Source organism: Megalops cyprinoides, chromosome 13 (genome assembly GCF_013368585.1).
Source record: "Megalops cyprinoides isolate fMegCyp1 chromosome 13, fMegCyp1.pri, whole genome shotgun sequence".
NCBI classification, from domain to species: Eukaryota; Metazoa; Chordata; class Actinopteri; order Elopiformes; family Megalopidae; genus Megalops; species Megalops cyprinoides.
In genome coordinates this window covers 7,144,232-7,168,989 of record NC_050595.1, presented here as the reverse complement: position 1 = coordinate 7,168,989, position 24,758 = coordinate 7,144,232, and the positions used below count along the sequence as shown (strand labels likewise).

The 24,758-nt window shown below is 42.8% G+C and overlaps 1 protein-coding gene across 1 annotated transcript; it reads left to right on the top strand.

The window, feature by feature from the left end:
- Positions 1 to 509: 509 nt before the first annotated feature.
- On the top strand, positions 510 to 24,197 carry LOC118788022 (vacuolar protein sorting-associated protein 35-like). Its single transcript, XM_036543844.1, has 17 exons — positions 510 to 597; positions 1,975 to 2,073; positions 2,195 to 2,291; positions 3,064 to 3,187; positions 4,020 to 4,202; positions 6,979 to 7,192; positions 10,319 to 10,402; positions 11,052 to 11,161; positions 11,808 to 11,904; positions 12,049 to 12,197; positions 14,778 to 14,985; positions 18,600 to 18,755; positions 19,063 to 19,185; positions 20,196 to 20,375; positions 20,565 to 20,804; positions 21,816 to 21,959; positions 22,917 to 24,197. The coding sequence occupies exons 1-17, from the start codon at positions 595 to 597 to the stop codon at positions 23,094 to 23,096; spliced, it is 2,391 nt and encodes a 796-aa protein (XP_036399737.1). The 5' UTR covers positions 510 to 594; the 3' UTR covers positions 23,097 to 24,197.
- The last annotated feature ends 561 nt before the right edge of the window (positions 24,198 to 24,758 follow it).

Here is a 24,758-nt window from a genome sequence, read left to right as displayed (position 1 = left end):
TGCTTGGTTGCACGGGCTACTAGACTATGAATGTTGATGGAATAGTTAATGGTTATGGTGTTTTTCAGCCACAGATGGTCCTAGCTGTCTATTGTAGCCTGTAAGAAAAAAACAAGTATTGTTTCTTGAATTCCCCATAAAGTTACTTACGGTCTCATTTTTAAACTGGGAATTAAAAAGTGAATTCAGTTTAACGTAAACATTTATTCAAAGGAAAGGCTTCAAATTGAATGTTGCAATAAAAATGACGTGCCAATGTATACTTTTAACATTTGGTGTCTTTTTTCTCAGGGAAAGTAAAAGATAAACCGTTGGTATGTTAATCCTAGCGTTCCATACTTCCTTCCAAAACTGTCACTTTCGGGACTGGTCGTCTGTGTCGTCGTCTTGTCATTGGCTACCTTTACCGCCAATCATATAGTTGTCCCCCAATAAACAAAGCTTTCCCACGTTTTTTTCTTGTTTTGCTCCTTTTAGCCAATGAACGCGGGGCTGTGGAACACGGCGTCGCAAAGAAACCTGGCTGCTAATAGTCACATGATTAAGAACCTTTAAAGGGGTATCTTGCGTTTCCTGAAAACAGACTTGATAACGATGGTAAGTGAAAAATGATTAGGAGTAATACAGCTTATAATGCAAGCTTTAGAGTGCATAAGAGCGGGTGCAGCGCCGTATCCGGCGTGCGGCACAAAATGAGAGAACTCAAACGGGCTTAAGATGAAGTATCTTTAAGGGTGGGTGGTGCAAGGCCTAGCTGGCTAGCTAGCTAACGTTACTCACCGTCCGGCCTGTTTTCCCCTTTATCGTTTCTCTCTCAAAAATAAACTAGTTATATCAATGTTTCGTTTCCTTTTGAGTAGGCAGTGTTTGATTTGTTCGTAGATATGTGTCATGAAGTAATCAAATATAAATAAACTAACGCTAGTGATGTAGCTAGTTTGCAGATGGATATACTGTAACAGCAGGATATTGGTGTAGCAATCAGCCTACTGTCAGCTAATATCCGTAATGTCGTATAGGGACTTATAAGCCAGCTAGCCAATGTCATTAGACATAGTGCAGAATTATTTCATATTGTGGTAGTTTAATGGGCAGCTAGCTGGCTAGTCGCGAGGTGAGTGATCTGCTACAGTAGCTAGCTGTCTAGCTTTTGAATCAAGAATGTAGCCTCCCTGTTGAAGCAAGCACAGATTGGTTAGCTGGCTGGCTAGCTAGCACACATTTTTCAGCCTTCGGCTGGTTTTGAAAATTACATTGCCAGTAAGCCGCGCATAAACATTCTCCATGGTAAATCGGTCAACAGGATGTATTGTATGCTATTATTATACTTGACTACTGCATGTGTTTCGATCGATTTCTGTCTCAGATAAAATGTTTCCTAAATTGAATCTTGTCAATGGAAACGTCAGCTAACGGGCCAGGTAGTAAGACAACTATCGCTCTGTAGCCACCCTACAGAACTCATTTCAGTGACAGTGAGTACGAAGTTTAACAGTCTGAAAGAAGGGACCACTCGATTACAAGTGTAGAGCAGTATTCGCGTCCGGAATTGCAATAGTGACAAAATTCAATCCAAATAGAAACTTAACTTAAACAAATAAAACAGATGACCGTGTTCAGCTTTTTAAAGTGCATTCCTGTAAAACAACCAAATACTTTTTGACTTGTTAAATTTACAGTACATTAACTTTTTTTTAGCCAATTTGTTGCCTGCGGTGACCCACGTGACACACAGTTATAGAACGCTACCTTATATTTTCTGATGCTAATGTTGGGGGTAGGTCTGTCTGATGCAACTGAGTTCACGGACAACAAATATAGTCATTCTCATCAGTTTATGAAACCCGTACGAGACTTCGTGTCCTAGTACGCACCCCTGCCCGCAGTTTCACGCCTTTAAACTAAGCGTAAACGCCTGTGCGCAGTCCCAATTCACCGTGCATTCCCGCTGATCTCCCTCTGGCTTCATTCCAGCCAACCACACAGCAGTCACCCCAGGACGAGCAAGAGAAGCTCCTCGATGAGGCCGTCCAGGCTGTTAAAGTCCAGTCCTTCCAAATGAAGCGCTGCCTGGTAAGATTGCCACTCTTCTCACCGCATTATTTAGTCACTGCTGGTCTTCAATAATGGTCTTCATTTTTTTTGACTGACATTGAAGTGTTTGTTTTTTTGTGATGTCCTTTTTTTCTTATAGGACAAGAACAAGCTGATGGATGCACTGAAACATGCCTCCAACATGCTGGGGGAGCTTAGGACCTCCATGCTGTCTCCGAAGAGCTACTATGAACTCTGTATCCTTATACAGTCTGTGGAAGGAGGCTTTGACAGAGTGCTGTCACTACGATTGAGTGTGCGCTCTGACTGCCATACCAGTAAGCCTGGCTCTTTGGCGTTGCGGTCAAAGCAGCAGGTTTGGCACCTTGTAGACCCGGGTTCGAGGCCGGGTGGGGTGACTGCTTTTGCCCTTCGCTACAGAGGCTTTGAAGGGGCAGCTTTAACAAGTGTGTAGATATGTGTGTGTGATATTACATATCCAGTCCAGGCTCCAGGCTTGTAAAGATGAGTGAGAAAATATGTATTTCAGTGCATCACAGATATAATGTTTTTGAAGGCTGACAACAGCTGTTTCTCTATTTGCTTCTGGGCTTCAGAGCGAGAGTATGCAATACGTTTGTAAGGGAAGGCTTTCTTTCTCCAGGCTGGTTTATCTTATTGTATCTCACATTCCAGTGAGACCCAACACACTCACATGTAACAGAGAGCAGTGCCAAGCATGCATAACTTTCTTTGCGACTGGGACTTTCCGTGCAGTAGTCTAAACGACTTTACTGGATTGTGCTCCAGACAATCTCATTGTGCGTTTCCTCTGTAGACATCCATAGCCAAACCAGCTTACTTTGTTTACTTTGCAGACATTCTGAATTTTACCGGGTTAAGCGCAGTCGATTTAGCGGGCAGACCTGTGAACACAAGTCTATTTCCCTGACCACTGCATGCTCTGGATGCAACTTTTGTTAAACACACAGTAGGAAAAAAGCTTTGAATCCTTCACCTGTGCCGCAGACATGGCCATCTCTGACGAGCTGCACTACCTGGAGGTCTACCTCACGGATGAGTTTGCCAAGGGCAGGAAGGTCGCGGATCTGTACGAGCTGGTCCAGTATGCAGGGAACATCATCCCAAGGCTGTGAGTCTCTGGGAATCGCAGGGCAGTCCTCTTCCCACCGTCAGGGAAGGAACAGTGGGAAAGTCTTTCCTAAGTGCAGGAGGCCCTTCAGTTTCCCTCATCTGTTAGATGTGAACTGGGCGGCAGTGTAGCATAGTGGTTAAGGAGCAGGACTTGTAACCAAAAGGTTGCCGGTTCGATCCCCGCTGGGACACTGCTGCTGTACCCTTGGGCAAGGTACTTAACCCACAATTGCCTATAAATATCCAGCTGTATAAATGGATAACATTGTAAAGAACTGTAACCTATGTAAGTCGCTTTGGATAAAAGCGTCTGCTAAATGAATAAGTGTAAATGTAAACTCACAAGAACAGACTCAGACCCCTTTCCGTCCTGCTATGGTCTCCTGGAGGGAAAAAAATCTAATCTCTGCCTCGCTGTGTAATGTTTTCGGACTCATTTTTCCTGCCACTCCTGGTTCCGGATGAACTGGACCTCTTGTGCGAAATATTTTTCAGATGGCTGAAGTAATTGGCAGAGCTAGATTTATCCAAATAGATCAAGGGAAGTCCCAGAGGTGCAATATTTAAAATGAATGTGCCCAAGCAAGTCCTGTATGCTCCAACTGGTAATTAATTTCTGAAGAATTAGTAGGCCATGTAGAATTTCAGTGTTCAGCTGGTCTGAGCAGCCCATCAGCTTAAACTGAGTACTTTGTTTTATTACCTTATTTTAGTATTTTATTTTATGTAGAAGTCCTTTAGATTGTGTGATTTTGAAATTGGCAACTTATGTGTAGTCTGAATACTCCTCTTATGCGTGTTGTTTTGACTTCCTCTCCCAATGCCCCCAGCTACCTGCTCATCACGGTGGGTGTGGTCTATGTGAGGTCCTTCCCCCAGTCCCGGAAGGACATCCTTAAGGACCTGGTGGAGATGTGTCGCGGGGTCCAGCATCCGCTGAGAGGGCTTTTTCTGAGGAACTACCTGCTGCAGTGCACCCGGAACATTCTGCCTGACGACGGCGAGCAGCCTGAGTAAGACGAGCCCCGCCCCTTCTCCCCAGCAGGTCTCCACAGCCAATCAGACAGGAGTCAGTCAGCTCAGGATCACTATTCAGGGCTCCATCAGTACAGACTGTCTCTAATTAAGTCAGTTAGCTCTGGAACAGTGGTCAGATATCATTCTGCTCTGTCTTTATTGAGCTGGTAATCATTTGTTATCTTTAGGAGAGATATTTAGCACTGGCTGTCTGTAAGAACCAGTCTGCAGTGGTTCTTTATAGGAGTCAGTCAGCACTCACTCACTGTACAGAACACAGATTCATTCAGTGCTGCCTGTCCATAAGAATCAGTCTATATATAGTCTTTCACTGTGTGAGATTCTTTTAGCACTGCGTAGGCATAAGAATCAGAAGGTAGTGGTTAAGGAGCTAGGGTAACAAACCAGAGACTGCAGGTCAGATTCTCCAGTGGGATAATGCTGTTTTAGCCTAAAAATCCTTAATCTGAAATGCTTCTGTTAATATCCAGCTCGATAAATAGGTCAAATGTGTGAAAATAAACATAAAAAAGGTATGGCACCCTGGATAGGAACGCTAAACCTAAACAAGTGAATAAGATAATCATAGGGATTTGACTGTCCCTTTACAAAAACTTGAGCCAAATAGTGTCTTGGTGCAAATTTAACATTTAATCCACTCACTAGCTAATTTAAAAAGTGCTCAAACTTCTTTCAGCTCCTACCTCTCATAGTAGGGTGAAACTTATGAATTATGAATATGAGTGAAATTTTGATGTCTTGCATCCCATTACCCATCAAGATTCTTTTTTTATTTTTGCATTTGCCAGCAGAGTCCTTTGCCAGCCCTTGATTTCCCTTCATTAACCTAATTGAAGGTAATCTGAATGAGTCTCACCTGCCACTGTGCACTGCTGGAGACCATTCACTTCAAGTCATTTCAAGGTCTGGCAATACAGAACACAAAAATTAGCTGCAGTATCACAGGTGTATTCAACTGAATAGCCTAATCATGACCCGTGTGTCTGTGATTAGAAAGCAATTGTGTTAGGCATAAATTGCATGTTTGTACCAAGTAATTTCTATTTTTCTAATTTAGTATACGTCAAGAAGCTCTGACCACTGTGCATTCATGCATGCATACCTGCTTGCAGTCAGGGCTGATGAATGGAAAACATTCATATGTCTCACAGGGGAAGTGGAAAAAAAAATATATATACTTTCTGAATCAGGTTTAAAATGCAACATATCAGTAAAAATTCTAGGTAATCAATGGATCTAATTGGAAGTCCCATTTATTCAGGCCTTAGCAGGCCTTAGTGTACAAAGCATTGTTATCAAAATTTATTTTATTTCCACTGCAGGAAATAACTTCTTTTCCTTTTGCGGAGATGAACATATTCTATTTGCGTCCTCATTACTGGAAAGGCCATGTTATTTTTTTCTTAATGCATCCATTCTTTTCTTTATTTGTGACATAGCGGATGACCCTGTAATTGGACATGTCGGTGGGAGTGGAGCGGTTGGGCAAAGAAGCAATTTCTGGATTTTTTTTTTTTTTTTGCATTAAGAATGCTGAATAGAAGATAGACAGGACAAAACTCAAAACAAATCTGCAGGGTTGGACACGCTTCTCACTGATCTTGTATGTGGCGAGATCAGCGGCAGCTGGTGAGCTGGAAACAGGGGAGGCTGAAACAACACAAATAATTCACAGAATAATTGACACCAATCGCGTAAATGGAGTAAATGATTATGCTCGCGAAACAGCGCAGATTGTCTGTAGTTTGTGCGCTATTGTGAAAGCTACAGCATGAGGTTGTTTAATTAACAAGGATGGCATTTATCAATTTAAATTACATTAAATGCTCATGACACATCACAGCTTTTGTGAGGTCTGTGTTCTAAACGTTATTGTTCATTGCACTCAACCTAACCTAAAAGTTTATTCTCAGTAATTTAAATCGATCTAACTAAATTTAGCTCCGTTTTGTAATTTGAATTTTGTAACATAAGAAAGCTATAGTGTGAAACGTTTAAGAGAAAGCTTTGGGATTACTTGCCACTTAATTGTTCAAATTGCGATCCTTGTTAATTAAACAACCTCATGCTGTAGCTTTCACAATAGCGCACAAACTACAGACAATCTGCGATGTTTCGTGAGCATAATCATTTACTCTGTTTACGCATTGGTGTCAATTATTCTGTGCATTATTTGTTTTATTGTTAATCAAGGAGGATAAAGGGGAGCAGGTTGAAAGTAATGATAGATTTAAAGGTAATGTTTCAGCCTCCCCTGTTTCCAGCTCACCAGCCGCCACTGGGAGAGGTACTGCTGGAACGGCAGTACTGTTAGGTAAGGCAAGAGAGTAATGGTGGTACAAATCCCAGTCAGGCAGTGATTGTTCATAGCAGCTCATTGCTGAAATGTGTTGCTGGAAGCATCATTGGTGATGTGCAGGCAGATGCTGTCATTGAATCACATACTCTGCCCACGCTGCCTGAACTCAGATCACGCCACAAACAAATTTTCATTCAAATTATATGCATATTTGCATTATTTCATTATTTACAGCGCAGTGTGAAGCATTACGTGTTTTGTTTCGTCACGTAGCCACATCTAAGTTCAGGAACAGTGCGGATATGTAGTATGAGTAATATTGACAACGGTGACAATATTGCCATTATAATAGCAATAACAACAATTGCTGATAATTAATATTAAGTATACTACTAATGAACAACTCGTAATGCTGTTGAAAGCAGCGCTGAGTCCTTTGTGTAATCTGGCAGGGAGGAGACGACGGGGGACATCAACGACTCGATGGACTTTGTGCTGCTGAACTTTGCGGAGATGAACAAGCTGTGGGTGCGGATGCAGCACCAGGGCCACAGCCGGGACCGGGAGAAGAGGGAGAAGGAGAGGCAGGAGCTGCGCATCCTGGTGGGGACCAACCTGGTGCGGCTCAGCCAGCTGGAGGGTGTCAACGTGGACAAGTACAAGCAGGTCCGTCTGTGTGTGTGTGTGTGTGTGTGTGTGTGTGTGTGTGTGTGTGTGTGTGTCAGTGCATGCTTTGGCATGTTTGAGTATCTGTGCTGGTGTACCATATCACACATGGTATACATGTAACAGCAGGGGTGCCCAACCTATCATCTGAAAAGTGAGCACCTCAGGTCCTTGGTGGAGTAGAGCGCTGAGCTATGAATGCGTTATGCCACAGCAGTCTGCCACACTTTTGTATGATAATTGTCTTCTACACAGCGGGGATTTGTGCATTTATGTCACGTCTGTGTATTTCATGTCAATTAGAAGGAACATGTTTCCATGACATACAAACAGCAGATTACCCAGCATTATAATTGAACCTGTGTTCTTAAGCATTTTAGACAGACCATTTTATTTCGTTTGATTTGAAATGTAATAAGTATTAAAACACACCTGCGTTTTTTAAACCAGACATCTGGCAGGTAGCCCAAAGTCATTTATGGTGGTTAAAAGCCGAGAAGAACACAGTGAAATGTTTCTTTCTCAAAAAATTCTGTGGACCAGTGGTGAAAATGACAGTGCACTGATGTCACACTTACTGATGTTGCCTAATGGGCGTACAATTTCTGCAGGGTGTATCACATAAAGCCAGACTAAATGGTGCAGGTTGCTGTCCCAATTTCAATGGCACAGTGACAGTTTTGTGCCGTTACGTAATTGATGTTAAGTCATGACATTGGGGGATATGGATGGTGTGAGTCATCCCTTGTAGTTTTGGTGCCTGTGTTACGTGCTAGCCTGCTCCCAATTCTTCATAGACTTCCAGTGTTTTCCGTGGACAAGAGATGCTAATTACTTTCCTGTTGCCATGGATCCCTCTGCTGTGCTGTCACCGGTTGTGGCTGGTGGGCTGTAAACCTGCTGAGACTGGGGGGGTGGGGGCTGTGTCCGGAAGAAAATTTTCAGCCGGATCCCTCTAAAATGATCTGAATGAGTCAGTCGTGGTGTCTCCGGGGGAAGAAGATTAGTTAATTTTGCAATGAATTAGGCAACACATCCAATATAATACAAGCTCACTGCTTGTTTAATTTAAGTGTAAATCATTTGTTTAAATATATTTTTCATGAATTGAGAATGAAAGAGGACAACCATTTAAAATGTAAAAAGAAACTTTTAACACACACTAGACAACACACACCAATTAGTCGATATTCCAATTTAGCAAGAATAAAATAATGATTTAAATTCCACTCTCCCGTTAAGTTACTCTCACATCCTGCAGTCGCCTCAATTCACTATGTACAGAGCACTGTGGGTTTACTGATGGAGGCAGTGCTCACCAATAGTTATGATTGGTTGTCTATAAGGGAAAGATCCATTGGTCGTCATAAGGTCCTGTGTTAATGTCCCTGCAGGACAAGCTCTGTACAAAGCAGACATGAAGCTACGCTTCTGGGCGGGGCTACATTCTTGTCACAATGTTGTTACTGTCTAATCAGAGCTCGACAAAACATTGATTTAAGTTGAAAGCCATTTTCTCATGGTTTTCAAAGGGAAGCTGGGCACAGCTGAGCTTCTGAGCAGGCTAAATTCTCCTCATAATGATGTTATCATCCCATCAGAGCCAGATAAAGCAGCTTATTTACTTCTGTTGAAATCCACTTTACTTATAGATTTCAATGGGGAGCCCAGCTTCCATTTTGACTAAAATTAGTGTGTTATTCATGGAAAATTTCAGCAGAACATACTTTTGATTGTAATAGTGGGCGGCAGTGTAGCATAGTTGTTAAGGAGCAGGACTCATAACCGAAAGGTTACTGGTTCAATTTCCCGCTGGGGCACTGCTGCTGTACATTTGAGCAAGGTACTTAATCTAGAATTGCCTCAGCAAATATCCAGCTGTATTAATGGATAACATGTAAAGATTGAAACCAATGTGAGTTGCTGTAGGTAAGAACATCTGGTAAATGACAATGATGTACTGATGATGAACAAGAGGCAATTTTAAGATGTTCGATAGTTGGTGCCATTTCGTCATGTGTTTCAAGTCACATGCAGTACTTCTTTATATTTATGCATTTTTAATTATGTAAGAAGGCAAAAATATAAAACAGAATGTTTAATTACTTTTCGAGGTGGCTTGGCTTTTCTTGCCTTCTCTGAACAGCCGCCACAGATCCCGCTGTTCTGTGTAATTGTTTTTATTCTTAATAACTGTACTCTTGTCCATAATGTGGTGCAGGCCTCTTACAGATAATTCAAGAACACCTTGATGTACAAGTTTTGTCTTTGAGATATGCGGTTGGCTATCTTTGAGCGACCTCGTCATATGGTACAGGCATTAAATAGACAGGAATGGTTTCAGAACAAATGGCCAAGGCTTTGTAGTTGTTGAGTTGTTGTTATGTGTTGTGTCCTGCCTTGTAGAGAGTAGGGATCCAAAAGTCTTTTCTTTTTTCTTTTTATTTAGCAGTATGACAAGCTAATTGGAATTTTTGACGGTTTCGTAACCAGCTCTATGGTACTCAAAGTCTCATACAAATCGCAGAAGGCATTTTGCATTTGAATAGACAAAAGAGGCTCAGCGTGGCTCAGTGCCTGCCGGAAACGAGAGACCACAGAGAGCAGCAATGTTGAAATCCAACTGAAATCAGCTGAAATCTTGTGAAACGACATCCCCATAAAAATATAAATAAATGCATTGCCGTCCGAGACAGCATGCTTTGAGGGCTCACATTGACATTGGTAAAAAAAAAAAAAAAACATTGATTTGCAGGGTGTCAGAACACAAGTGTCCACTCACTTCGCACTTTATGGAGTGGAGAAATGTCAGGCGTTGACAGTTCCTGACTTGGTGCTGAGGAGTGAGAAAGAGATTTCTGCTGCTGAGACGATTTAATAAACTTTGTTTGCATGCTGCATAAAGTGTAAGGAAAGACAAGATAAGAGTAATGTTGAGCTTTAGAATGAATTTAACACTTCCAAACTATTTCCTAGAGAGAATATCAACTGAAGTTTTCCAGTTTTGGAATGTGAATGACTGATCAGGTTGGTATAGAAAAGGCGCACCTGCTGAATCGTTGAAAACTAGGGTGTGCGATTTCTCTCCCACCATGTCAGTAAACCTTTCCCATGTTTCCCATGCAGATTGTCCTGTCTGGAGTCCTGGAGCAGGTGGTCAACTGCCGTGATTCCCTTGCACAGGAGTACCTCATGGAATGCATTATACAGGTAATCTTTCTTTTAACGCCATTACAGCGTCTTGTCTGTATTGTTGTTGTCACTGGATCATATTTAGTCTAGAGCTTCAACCCGTAAACCGCTCAGCAGCGTGAAAGGGGAGCTCTGCGCTTATAAAGTGATATCTGTCTGAAACTTTGCAGCCATTTTTACCCACACTGCTCAGGGGAAGTACCTTGCTTAAGGGCATAACAGTTGTGAACTGCCACAGTGGTTCATGCAGTGGCTGTAACTCCATCATGCACACTTCAATCGAAGACCACTTGTCCAGTGTGGCATTCCCTGGCTGGTACCCAAAAAAATTTTGCTGGTTCATAAAAACACAGCAGAAATGGAAAAAAAAAAATAAATGAAAAATGAACAAATAATTTATTTAAAAAATTCAGCAAACCATGAACCGTCATTGGCAGTGCTACAGCAGGACTCCTCTATTCTACTCCTCCTCTATTCTATCCTATTTTAGTTTAAGTGGACGGGCATGTGCGGTAAGTCAGTGAGGAGGTCTGCAAGTGTGTGTTTGTGTGCTGGGAAGAATTCGGACACTCACATCAACTAAAATCCCTAGCAGTGGACTGGGCCTAGGACGCAACCGCTTTTTCAGCTGTGTCCTGTTCTGTTTGTCCCCTCTCCCCCTCCATAGGTTTTCCCTGACGAGTTCCACCTGCAGACACTGAACCCGTTCTTGCGCTCCTGTGCTGAGCTGCACCAGAACGTGAATGTCAAAAATATCATCATTGCTCTCATTGACAGGTACAGCACTGCTACAAGAACACACTTTTAAAGGGTGTCATACCACAACATCATTTTTAAGCAGATTTTTACAGTTTGGAAAATTCTCAGACCATTGTTAATAAGTAATACTATATTACCAACATGCATATCAGTGTTAAAAAGTATAAAGGGTACAAAAGCATTGTTATGGGTTCAGTAACTTACATTAAAACATGGTACGATATATCGTGCAATTCCAGGATGTAGTGAGTTGACCTAAAAAAAGTCTTTGAAGGTCTGTTCGGTCATGTTAAAAATTATCTATGACTTTTGCAATTGTAATGATTGTATTTGTATTTGACACACACCATTTTTTGATAAAATATTGCATTTTGCAAAACATTTTGTGGTACAAAATATTAAAAGTTAATGCAAAATTCTGTACCATTCTATACTTTTCCTGTGTGATATGTTACGTCCATTTACCCAATACTTAATATTTATTGGGAAAATTCACCAATTTGTTTTTTTTTACTCATGTATTGGGTCATAATTTTAGAAATTCACCTAATATTCAAATTATATATGTTATAAATAGAAAAAAAGATGGAAACAGAACTCTAGATAGACACAGGACAGGTGCTTGATAATGGTAGCTTAAAAACCAAATACTTGTTTTCTCCAGACTGGCATTATTTGCTCACAGAGAAGACGGTCCTGGCATCCCAGCAGATATTAAACTGTTTGACATCTTCTCACAGCAAGTAGCTACAGTTATACAGGTGAGAGGATGCTTTTGAACTTGAATGAGTTTCATGTATTGTCACTCAAACTCAGTTTTCAAACATTGTTCAGACTGTTGGATGGACCTTGAAGTTGTTTGTATTTTATTTTCTTTTTATTTGTTGTGGTGTCCTTGTCCCCAGTCGAGGCAGGACATGCCTGCGGAGGATGTGGTGTCTCTGCAGGTGTCCCTCATTAACCTGGCCATGAAGTGTTACCCTGACCGCGTGGATTACGTGGACAAAGTGCTGGAGAGCACCGTGGAGATCTTCAACAAACTGAACCTGGAACAGTGAGTGCAGAGCTTGGCTTTAACGTGTTGTGGGGGGGATCGGGGTTTCAGTAGTGTGGGACTTGGCTTTTTTCGTGTTACAGGAAGTGTGAGGTTCAGCCTTTGTGTGTTACAGGAAGTGTGGGGGTCTCTTCCAAGGTTTGATTGAATCACACCTATCCAGTGGTTATGTTAGACAAGAGAGAGAGAGTTTTTCTGCAGTTTGATAGTGGAAGGTTTGATTAGCTGACAGGTAGTGGAAGTCTTCAGAATTCTTTCTGTAGAATTGGACATGTAAATTACATTTAAAATTTTACCTACATCAGAAAGGAGTCTGTCCCTTCTCTACTCTTGTGTAATTTAAGCTACATACTCTTTGAACAGCTAGTCGCGCACAAGAGCAATGGTACACATACACGTACCAGATTGAGGTTGAAAGAACTAGCTGTGCTTTTCCATGCAGATCGATCCTCTTTCAGTGAGGTCTTCTTCTGTGACGTAAATCATTGAAAACAGAGACTGTGCACCAGCTGATTTCCCCTGTGGCCTTTTGTCAATGACACTGGCAAATTCTGGCTCCTTCTCTGGGTCAGGTCGACCACTCCTGCTTTATAGCATCGATTTATATTTTCCTGTGTGATGTTTTTTTTTTTTTTTGCAGATAGAATAAATAGCCTACATCCCTCTTTCAATTTGGCTGTGCTTGAAAGGCTGCCAGTCTTCCATCTTCTGTGCACAGAACTCATATCGCAGCAAATGTCTGGTTATCGGTCTGGTGAAACGCTCAGCTTTGCCTTATTGTTGCAGTGACTGTTAGTATTGGCAAAGGGGGCCTTACAGTGATTGCCTTGGTGACAGAAGGCATCAATGCGTGTACTGATAAGGATTATTTCATCATATAAAAGGCACTCAGTGTAATTGAACTTAATATGTAGCTGGGCATTTTCTTAGTACATTTTCTCATTGTTATCTTTATGCATTTTGTCATTTCTAATCACATTATGCTTGTATGTTCTCTGATTGCATTATCCTCATACCATATATTGTCATTTCTCATTTCTCTATCTCTTGCCCCCACCTGTGAAAGAGGTCCGTTACAGAGCTGGCCGATGCTCTGCACATAAATTAACAGAAGGAGTAAAACTTCACAAAAAAAAAAAACAATAATTTATTTAAAAAAAAAAAAAAAAACTCAAAAAAACAGAACCAGTCTACAGCTACCAGCACACAAAATGGCTTCCTGCAAAAGTTTCAGTTGTAATTGATTGATCAGAGCGCTTAATTTACGAGATGGAAAGCAGGCAATGAGAATCCTCAATTTCACCAATTCTAACAATTAAACAGTGAGCATTTAACAGTCTGTTGGGGTGGGCTGAAGGGCTGCACCTTCTCAAGGTCGTTTACTGGTAGCCCCGATGACCTTGCTGCTGCACACTTTCACAGTATGTGTTTGGTTTAGACCTCCGCACAAAGTGAGGCATGCTGGGCTAGGTGTGTCTGAGAATGGGGTGCGTGAGGCAGCACATTCAAATAGCTTTAGATGCATTAGATTTTGCTTTTTTTTTTCCAAGGGCTACATGCTGGTCTGCATGATATTAAATATAAATTGTAAGTTATACATGACTGTACCCCACAGAGACAGGGAAAAAACATACATAAATACCTTACACAATATCTGCTGCTGCTGCTTCTAAAGACTTGTTTCTGTACCTGATGTAGCCCATTAAGAAAGCCTGTTTGGTTATAAGCAGTGTTGCAGTCAATACGTTGTAGCACTCAAGACCGGAAGTTTTACGAAATTCATTTTCAAATTTGAATTTAATAACCAACAACTGGAACACTGAAGGGGTCTTTACTGTTTTTAATACTTTTTCATACCTAACAAATAATAGCTTTTCATACCTAACAAATAATCCTTCCTACATGGTTAATGGAGTTAAGTATTAGTGTGCCCACTAATGAATGCCAATAGTTTCTCATTATTCAGTCTTAATGTCAGTCGTAGGCTGGGTCATTCAGGGATCTCATAATACTTCTGTTTGGATCTGTGAATTAAAAATTGGCCCCTCACAGAGGTTAGTTCTTTCTATTTAGCCTTAGGTGTCAGTAATTTATGTGCCTGGCCTTCAGAAAAGGTGTTTTTGTTCAGTCTCCCAATACCTGTGTTTATTTTTCCAGATCTGCCATTTCCTCTATTAGAGAGGAGTTCAGATGTAAAACAAACGCAGTACAATTACTTCTAAGAAAACGTTTTTCTTAGTGTTGTAGGATCATCCATAGATTGCATGTTCAGCTGCAAAAATTCTGTCAATTTTTTTGTTTAAGCCAGTCCTCAGTCCTCATTTCGGTGGAAGACGTTTTAAATTGCTGTCTGTTAGCTTTAGCCATTTCAGTTTGCATACGAAATGAATATATGATGGAACCTTAGTAAGAAAGCAGAATGTATGAGGTAAGAATATACTGGCAGCTGGAACAAACTGATTGATATCAGGGGAAGTGAGAATAAAGTCAATATGAGAATGTGACCTATGTCTCACAGAACCACCATGGGGAACCATCTCCTGGGATTCTCATTTTTTCCACCCTCTTTCCTCCCTATAGCATAGCAACCAGCAGTGCGGTATCCAAGGAACTGATGAGGCTCCTGAAGATCCCTGTGGACACCTACAACAACATCTTGACCATTCTGCAGCTGAAGCACTTCCACCCGCTATTCGAGTACTTTGATTACGAGTCCCGCAAGGCGATGAGCTGCTACGTACTGAGCAACACCTTGGACTACAGTACGGAGATCGTGGCCCAGGAACAGGTGAGGCGTTCCACCCACCCCACTCCTTGGAACTGAAAGGGGAATCTGTCGCTCCTCAGGAGGGAATGGGCACGCTTTCCCTGTGAACGTGCGGAGAATGGCACTCTGAAGGAGCCAGAGCCTACACTCCTCTGCTGTCAGTTGCAGTCCAGTTTGTCCAAATTGGCTAAAGCGTAGAGAACCTGCCATTCCCCATCTGTCAGCAGGAATTCATTCTGAGTTGGTTATTGAAACTTCACTGCTCCCCTCCAGGCAACAGGGATGTATTTTTGAAACGCATGCAGATTAATTATTTCATCCTGGCACAGCGGTCATTTATTCTGCCGCTGCCTCGTATAATAATGTACACCTGTCGCTCCCCTTGGTCTCGCGTAATCAGTAGCGATTGATAAAGACTGTGGAGGACGGTGCATACATAGTCACTCAAACGCTCACGTTGTCACTGGAATAATAATATTAAAAAAAAAAAGTTCTCAGGGGAAACTACATCTTCCATGCAAAAACGGCAAAGAGCACCTTGTAATTACCGACCCCTCCACAGCGGAACATTGGAGCACTGCACAGCGGTCGCGCTAATGCTGAATTGTATGTTATTCATGGAAACTTCCAGCAGAACATAGTCTCAGGTCCAGTAGTGGCCAGTCTCCACATCTTTTGCTACATCTTTTCTTCTTTCTTGTTTCATTATGGTTGAGACCCCCCCCCCACTTCTTCCCTACAAGCAAATACCTCAGTTGTAGTAGTTACTGCTTATATTTGCTTTGCCTTCATAAACTTGTCCCTTCAATGCAGGCTCATCATTTTTGTACATATGGTGAGGAGGGTGGAGGATGGGGAACAAATTTGTAGCCAGTGCTGCTGTGTATGACAGTGATGCACAAGTAATTACTAACGCATTATTAAAAATACGCCAGCACTGAGCACCTGTGCCTTTTCCCTGGGAGGGTGTTGTCAGGTGGAACTGGCGCAATGCATTGCCAAGAGGCCCAACCAGCGGTTCGCAGTAGGGTTGCTCAATTATGGCAAAAATCAAACTCACGATATTGAGATCAATATCGTAATTGTGTGTGTGTGTGTGTGTGTGTATGTGTATGTGTATGTGTGTGTATATATATATATATATATAATATATATATATAAATAATATACACACACACATATACACATACACATACACACACATACATACATACAACAAACCTCTGACACATGGGCTCCCAAGTGGCTCAGTCGCTAATATGACTTGTTCTGAGTGTAGACTGAGCACTACAGCCCGGGTTCAAACCGGACTGTGTCACTAACCGACAGTGACCGGGAGCTCACAGTAAGGACCACATTGGCTTTGTTCCGCCGGGGATAGGGGTGGGTATGTCGGCAGGGGATTCAGTCCCATTAGCAACAGCGACCCCTGCTGGTCGATCGGGCACCTGTGGTCCACGTGCCAAAGCTGCATATGAAATGTCTTCCTCTGACTCATCTCTGTGCTAGCTTAGCTTGTGGACCGCAGTGTGAAAAAAAGCAGCGGCTGACATCATGTGTCTCGGAGGAGGGCATGTGCTTGTCCATGCTCTCCCGGATAGACAGTGGGGGTTGTCCAATGGGACCGAACATCGATGATGACAAATTGGACATTCCAGAATTTGGGGAATTGGCCATTCCAAATTGGGGAGAAATTGGAACAAAAAAAAAAAAACAAACCTCTGAAACACATTGAGAGGTTTTCAAGCAACAATGTGTTGAACTTCTCCTGCCTGTGCTCTGTTGAAAAGCGGCACCCAGCTGAAGAAATTTTCCTTGGTTCGTCGAGTGAGTCATGGGTATTGTGTAATGAACAATGCCTTTAAAATGAGCTGGAACTTTACCGGTGGAGAGAGGGCAGTTTGTGGTTGCAAGATTATAGTCTTGCACTTCACTTATGATTGGAAGCATGTACCTGCTAGTTATTGCTACATTGTTTGGGATTGATGCACTTTGAATATGGTTAATAATGTTCTGCGTGATCGATTTTCCTTACTAGACGTGCTCTTGCTTTATATGTTGCTCTGGATGAGAGCATCTGCTAAATGACAAAATGTAAAAGCTGATTTCTCTCTCTCTGCCTCTCTAGCTCTCACCCTTGCGTTTTGTTTTTTTTTCTTTTTTGGTCAGGCAGGCAATGTTAAAAAAACCTCTCACATTGTAACAGGGAGGAACTACACATTTTGCCTTTCCAGGAATCCAATCAATGCAAGTATTCCCTGGTGCTGAGCATATTCGCCTCGCTCTTGCTGATGGAGGGCTCTAGCCTTCAGATTTCCCCCTCAGTTGTAATACCTGTCAGTACAGTGCCCACAATGTCATTTGGGAGGCATTAAAACATGAATGCCGTTTAATCTGGTGTGTGAAAGCTCTGGGGTTTTTCAGACAAACAGGACAAGTGTTAGTCTGATAGACCTGTATGAAGATTGCCTAGGTTTTTGACACCAATCCACAGAGCTTGTGTCTTTGTGGAAAACATGGATGATGATGATGATGATTATAATAAATAATAATAATAATAATAATAATAATAATAATAATAGTTTATTTATATTGCACTTTTCATGCAGCAGTTGCAGCTCAAAGTGCTTTATGGAGAAAAGCAATACTGTATGTAGAAAATGTAGAAAGCACAGAATAATGTAAGAAACACTAAAAAAATGCAACAATTAAAGTCTATATAATGCATAATAAAATGTAAAAATCTTTAAAATGACATTATGGATAAAAGGAAAAAAAATAAAAAAGATAAAATAAGTAAAAAATACAGAAGTGTAGAACTGTGTGAAGGTCACATGAACTTCAGAAATGATTTCACTCAGTGGAGGCATGTACAATGGGAAAAAAACAGATCCTTGTGTCCTTGTGTAGCACCACAGGTCATTTTTTTTCTTTTTTTAAAACACCAAGGTCACCTATACTGACAAAGAACTATGTGTGGGTTATGTGACTGTAAAACCTGTTTTGGGTGGGTAGTTTCATAATGCCAAGGTGGGGTCAAGGGCGAGAGGTGATGGGTTTAAGGATAATGAAGGCCACACTGACTCTTTGTTTGGATTTATGTTTCGTGATAAGGATTTCTGTAGGCTGTCAGTTTCTGCCGTCAGGATGTGTGTATGGGAGGGAATTCATCAGGCTTCGTGCAGTGTCATTTTGAGGGTCAAACTCCTGACTTTGTACTGTTACGATTAAAGACTGTTGAGTAACCTGCCCATATTCTGTATGTCTTATATATGTCTTGAATTGTGACACAAAGGCCAATATGTCATTCCTGTGTTGTCTGTCAGAGTGCCTCAAAAAATATTGAACAAGGGTCTACTTCTTTTTCCATTTATAGTGGGTATATTATTATGAGGAGACTGGTAGCGTGTTCATGCTACCAAATGACTGCTGGACATGGTGATGGTCCATTGTGGTATCAGTAGACAGTACCACAGAGGCAGCAAAACGGTGTTCATCAAGGTTTTAAGTATGACTTACCCAGCATGGGGCCAGACCATATCTATGATTGCTACCTAGATTAACATCACAAACAGCATCGGGCCTGACATGGTATCTAGGTGGAAATCACTTCTGATGCGGTGCTCTCTCTCCAGGTGGATGCCATCCTGAATCTGGTCTCGACGCTGATCCAGGATCAGCCGGACCAGCCCGCCGAAGACCCAGACCCCGAGGACTTTGCGGAGGAGCAGAGTCTGGTGGGCCGGTTCATTCATCTCCTCCGATCCGAGGACCCGGATCAGCAATACCTGGTAAGCAGCCTGCTCCTGTCCTTCTGCATATGGACAGCCACACAACCCCTCCCCTCAAAACATTTTTGCTGCACCTCTGTGTGGTGGTGGGGGGTGAGAGTGTGTGTAGAAATTCCTGATTGTTTGTTTTCTCCTAACTAGCCTTGACGTGTTATTTGTGATTACTTGTTCTCCGCGGCAGGCGTTTGTTGTTGGTTGGCTAATTGAAAAATCCCACAGTGAGGGGAATATACCTGTCCCCCTGCAGCACAGTGCTGCTGCCAGCTTTCATTCTTTTGATTCTGTGTCCTCTGTGATTGGCCTTCAGATTTTGAACACAGCCAGGAAGCACTTCGGAGCCGGAGGGAACCAGAGGATTCGTCACACGCTCCCGCCGCTAGTTTTCGCCGCATACCAGCTGGCTTTCCGCTACAAAGAAAACGCCAGCTCGGTATGTGGGGGCTCTCTGCTCCTCTTCCCTCCCCTTCTTACTCCCTCCTTTGCCCCCGTTCTCCGTTCCACACAAGCCACTTGTTTCCCTTTATTTGGGAGCAATCATGAAAGTGCCTACGCTTTTCTCTAACATTGTTGCTCAGCCTTTTAGATTTGATAAGTCCAAAAAGAAAGCTTTTTTTTTTTTTTGGTTTCCAGCTGAAAAGGATAATGCACTTATTTAATTTGCGGGATTGGGTTTGATATGGCGAAATGCACATGAATAATTCATTCAAATCTCTTTTTTTTGTCAAGTAAAAGCCTCAACAAATTTTGAGGTGAAGCCTCAAAAGCCTCCGTCTGCAAAATACTGTTAACATACGACTCAGTCCCTGATGACATTTAGAACACATAATGATTCAATTACATACATCACAGAAATGAACAGTATGACCACATATAAACAAATAAACAGTGGATCAAAATCTTGTTTTTCACTCTTCTATTTTCCCAATTTAAGTTATGTTTTGCCTAAAATAGAAGCTTACAGCACGCATTTGTCATTTCCTGAAGCCACATGGCATACTGTGTCATACTTCACAAGTGACAATTGACTGTGAACAATGTTACTTTCAGCCGTTCAAGTAATTAAAATCAAGGCAGCTGTTCTCTTGCTCTCCTGCACAGTCTTTCCAAATTGGTTTTTCATGAAATGCTTGAATAGTACTCTTAAGTTCATATTGGCATACTATAAATAGTAAAGCTTTGTATGAGCAGTGAGGATTTGTCAGCTGAGAGTTTCTACAGAATTCTGTGGTGTGGATAAAGTATACTCCCTACACAGCATGCTAATCTATCACAGATCACTAACCACCTTACTGTGTTTTAATTCCAAATGAATAGGAAACATGGATGTTATGGTATGACCTGGCATGGGGGTATACACCCACCAATTTGGGCTAAGTGCAGACCCTGTTAGCGCAGATATGTGTGCAGGATGTTGTGTGTGAAATCTTCCCTCTGTTTCAGGATGACAAGTGGGAGAAGAAGTGCCAGAAGATTTTCTCCTTCGCCCACCAGACCATCAGTGCACTGATCAAAGCTGAGCTGGCGGAGCTGCCGCTGCGTCTCTTCCTGCAGGGGGCGATAGCGGCCGGTGACATCGGCTTCGAGAATCATGAGACGGTGGCCTACGAGTTCATGTCACAGGTACTGTGGACCCCCTCCGATTATCCAATGTCGATGGCGTGAAAAACAATGGTGTCAGTCCCTTCCTGAGAATGAGGTCACTTCCTGTGTGTGAGGGCACTGGAGTCACTTCCTGGCTGTGAGATCACTTCCTTTGACTGAGGTCATTTCCTGTGACTGAGGTCATTTCCTGTGTGCCCTCCCACGCAGGCCTTCTCCCTGTACGAGGACGAGATCGGTGACTCCAAGGCCCAGCTGGCGGCCATCACGCTGATCATCGGCACGTTTGAGAGGACCCGCTGCTTCAGCGAGGAGAATCACGAGCCGCTGCGGACCCAGTGCGCGCTGGCCGCCTCCAAGCTGCTGAAGAAGCCGGACCAGTGCCGCGCCGTCGGCACCTGCGCCCACCTTTTCTGGTCGGGACGCAACACCGACAAAAATGGGGAGGAGGTGCGGTCTCAACGTCACCGCTGGCCTGAGGGAACCGCGAAGGAGGCACAGGGCTGATTAGATGCAGTCAGGGGACAGAAAACAAGGCCAGATGTTTACAACAAGCTTCTGGTTGTGTTATGATCACCTCTTGGTTGATTTGCTGGGCAGAGGAAGTGGGTTATCCCATTGTAATTGCAGTCTGTTACAGTGTGCAGGAGGAATGGTGATACGATACATGTACCCACAGTTTGTTATCGGGCACATGAAAAGGAAGGCCTCTACCAGTCTATATATAGTTTATGATTGTATTGACTTTATGATAGAACATGACTGACCCAAATGTATTTTCTCAACAATACATGTATTATAGTGTCTATATCAGTGGCACTTGTTTAGTCATACTTCAAAAGATTTGAGAGAATTTTACTTTCATGCATGGGGTGTGCAGCTGAAATAAATGTAGGCAAAGCTCCTCACCTGGCACCAGTGATTATGGTTTAGTGGGTGAACTGACATTTAGCTGAGAAAGCCTGTGAAATGAAAGCGGGGATCCTGATTACCAGGCTCTCTGAGAATAGTCTTCCTGCTGCTTCTCATTTCTCTGATTGACGGGAAGCGGTGTGTGCGCGTGTCTGCAAGTGTGTCTGAGTGTGCTGTTTGACCCCGTTGCATATTAATGTTGGTGTGTTATTTATTAAATATAGCTTTAATGCAAGTGTAATGAAACTTAAATTACAATTTCAAATAACAGCCTGCTGTCTGCAAGTCAAAACCCAATGCCCCCCTCGGGCCAATACTGAAGCCTTCATAAGTACAACAATGGAAATCCAGACTTGAGACTAACCGTGTGCAGTGTCATTCTGTCAGACGTGAGATGGTATGCAGTACCATGGATGGCAACGAACAATATGGCAATTTGTGTTATGACTATGTGGTGAATATGTAAGACATTTAAATAGAAAAGCTGTCCTAATTTGGGGATAGGCGTAACAGTTAAAATAAAAACGATAAGCCTCTGGTGCGTTTCAGATCCGTGATGGCAAGCGGGTGATGGAGTGCCTGAAGAAAGCTCTGAAAATTGCCAACCAGTGCATGGACCCCTCGCTGCAGGTCCAGCTCTTCATCGAGATCCTCAACAGATACGTCTACTTCTACGAGAAGGAGAACGAGGCGGTACGAGCTCTCCTCCGACGCCCCTGTTGTTTTGCTCCTGGCTGGGTGCCCCTTTTGTTCCCTTTGTCAGGAGAGCGCTGTCAGACCTGCCCCTTGGCTGAGGGAGCTCGGCAACAAGCCGCACTAACCCCGCGCCTACCACAATAGGAATTGAGCTGTCACTTCCCCGGGAGCGCCCACGCTCCTCTGATTGGGTCATTTTCGGAAAAGCGAGCAGAGAGGAGCGCGGAGTGCATCTCCTGTCTGCCCCGCGTGCCCCCCCTCTGTGTGGCGTTCTGTTCTCATTTTCAGAGGGGTATTCTAAGCTGACACTGAAAGGTTGTGCGGTAATAGAGAGTGGCGGGTAGTGATGAAAGAGTGAAAGAGGAGGCCCTTAATGCCAGCCTCCAGGACAAGAGAAAGGAGAGGAGCTGCCACCGGGAGACACAGACGCAGGCAATTCTTTATCTGCAGCCATGTGAAAACTCTAACTCTGGCTATTACTCTCCAGGGTGGTTTTGCTGACTTATTCCTCTCTTAACTGCTTCTGTCTGCTTTTTTGTCAGAGCATTCCGCTTCTCTGGAAGGTACCTTTATTGTAACTTGCATTGTTTCTGTGAAATGCAGTTTATTAATGGCAGTCACTTTTTCTTTTTTAAGGGTGCCATATGCAGTAAATCTCAGTTGGTATCAGTCAAGAAATCACCTTCAACCAAAGTACATTCAACCTTGTTAGCATGAGCTGTTGTGAAAATGAGAATGCCTTATAGAGTCAATCTGTGTAAACTACAGATGTACTGTTAATTTGCCTTTAAATGTGAAACCACTCTTCAAAACCCTAGGCAGTGGTGGATAGTGCATGACAGAAAACCTTCACACCACTAAAAGCACCCAATGTGGGGGAAAAAAGAGACAGATGTGCATGAAGGTATGTGAAATGGTCGGCTGTTGTGGCCTCACGCATTTGCTCCTCCACAGGTGACGGTTCAGGTCCTTAACCAGCTCATCCAGAAGATCCAGGAGGACCTTCCGAACCTTGAGGCGAGCGAGGAGACAGAACAGATCAACAAACACTTCCACAACACTCTCGAGCACCTGCGCCTGAGGAGGGAGTCGCCCGCGGCCGAGGGCCGACCCTACGAGGGGCTGGTCCTGTAAAGGGCGCCACCCACGCCAAAATAGTCCATCCAGTGGTAAACGCCACCCCTCTCCTGCCCCGCCTCTCTCTCTCCCAGCACTTCTGTTTCCCCCTGCATTCATTGCTTTGTCTTTTCTTTGCGTGACAGCCTGGCCAATCCGAAGCTTTCCTTTCCCGTCGAGTACACCTTTCAAAGTAACAAGAAAACAAGCCTTAACGGCCCCACCTGCTTTGCCAGGCTTTGCTTTGTTCAGTATCTCCCTCAGCCGAGAGGCAATGAATAAACCCCCCCCCCCCCCGACTGTTTCACCCATTTCTGTGTTTCATTAACGCAAAAATTCCTTGCTCGTGAGTGAGACCTTGCAGACAGCATGTGGATGTGTTAGCCGTCTCCATCTTGCGCACTCCAGACAGGGCAGGCTGTTGTGCTAAGTGCTCATATTTGTGTGCATTCTTCTGCCCTGCTGCAGCATGGTAGAACGTAACCATTAGCTCCCTTCTGGAGACGATAGCGTGACTCCCTCTGCGTGTTCATTTTTTTTCTGGTTGCAGTTCACCTTTGAGGCAGGTGCCATTTGCTTGAGTGTAATGTGCATGCCTAGAATATCTTGAGCGACAGTTGGTGGGATGGACACAGGTGTGGATGGACAGACTGACACACATCAGAAGATGAGAGCGGGAGCTGTGTGTGCACCCGCTGTAATCGAGAGAACAGGAGGACCCTGATTCTGAACGTTTAGCTTGAAGTCAATCCAAAACAGAAACCTTTTCCATTTTTTTATTTTTTTTTGTTCTGTATATTTTTCTACAACCTTATTGTGAATCAGAAAAAAAACATGAGTGCTAATTTCACAGATCATTTTCAGAGAGGAGCAAGCTGATATCAAGGACACAGGAATTACTTTATATAGATTAAAAGTAGCAATGTGGCTTTAACACAGAAGGAATATATGAATATTGAATATGTATTTCTATATCATTACAACTTAAATGCTATATAGAAGCGAGTTGTACATGGGAGTTACAGAGTAATTCTGTGAGGCAGTATTCAATTTATGTAGTACAGTCTAAATACGGAGGTCTTTGTTAGTTGTCATCTGATGACCAAATAAACTTCAGCGGCAATGAATCATAAAAATGGTTGTTTTTTATTCTTTTTTTCCCCACAGTGTAAATGCATTGAATATGGCACTGTCTGCAGAGCGTGGAGGTTGTCTTAAAATCTTTTCTCTCATCTGTGGGAAGGCAAAAGGCATTGAAAATGCGCATTACCTAATTTCAAGATGTTGATTTAAGAATTACTATAACATGAAGGTGTGAATGCTTTTAGGATTAGGTCCCATTGTGTTTTTACCCTGGAGAAATTTTAATCCCACTGGTTTTGTGAATTGGCCTTCATAGGCCAATCATGCTGTCAGAGAGGCTGATTGTCTGTTCCCTAGTTTCAATTCCTCACATGGCTACCTTTCATCATTGGCCTTGGAGAGTGAGGTTTAATATGATATGAAATAACTCGCAACAAGAAATTACCCTGAAGTGCTGCTGGCAAAAAGGTACCATTGTCACTGCCAGTAGAGATCCAGATAAACTGTAATGGGCTGATTCAAAGGCAAAGAAGTTACATAAATGTATAGCTATGGTTGCTGAACCCGAGGTAATAATGAGATGAGGTTCAGATTATT

Coding starts and splice junctions, on each gene's coding strand:
- LOC118788022 (XM_036543844.1), top strand. Junction 11,905..12,048: donor AAGTAGCTACAGTTATACAG/GTGAGAGGATGC, acceptor CCTTGTCCCCAG/TCGAGGCAGGACATGCCTGC. Junction 19,186..20,195: donor ACAAAGAAAACGCCAGCTCG/GTATGTGGGGGC, acceptor CCTCTGTTTCAG/GATGACAAGTGGGAGAAGAA.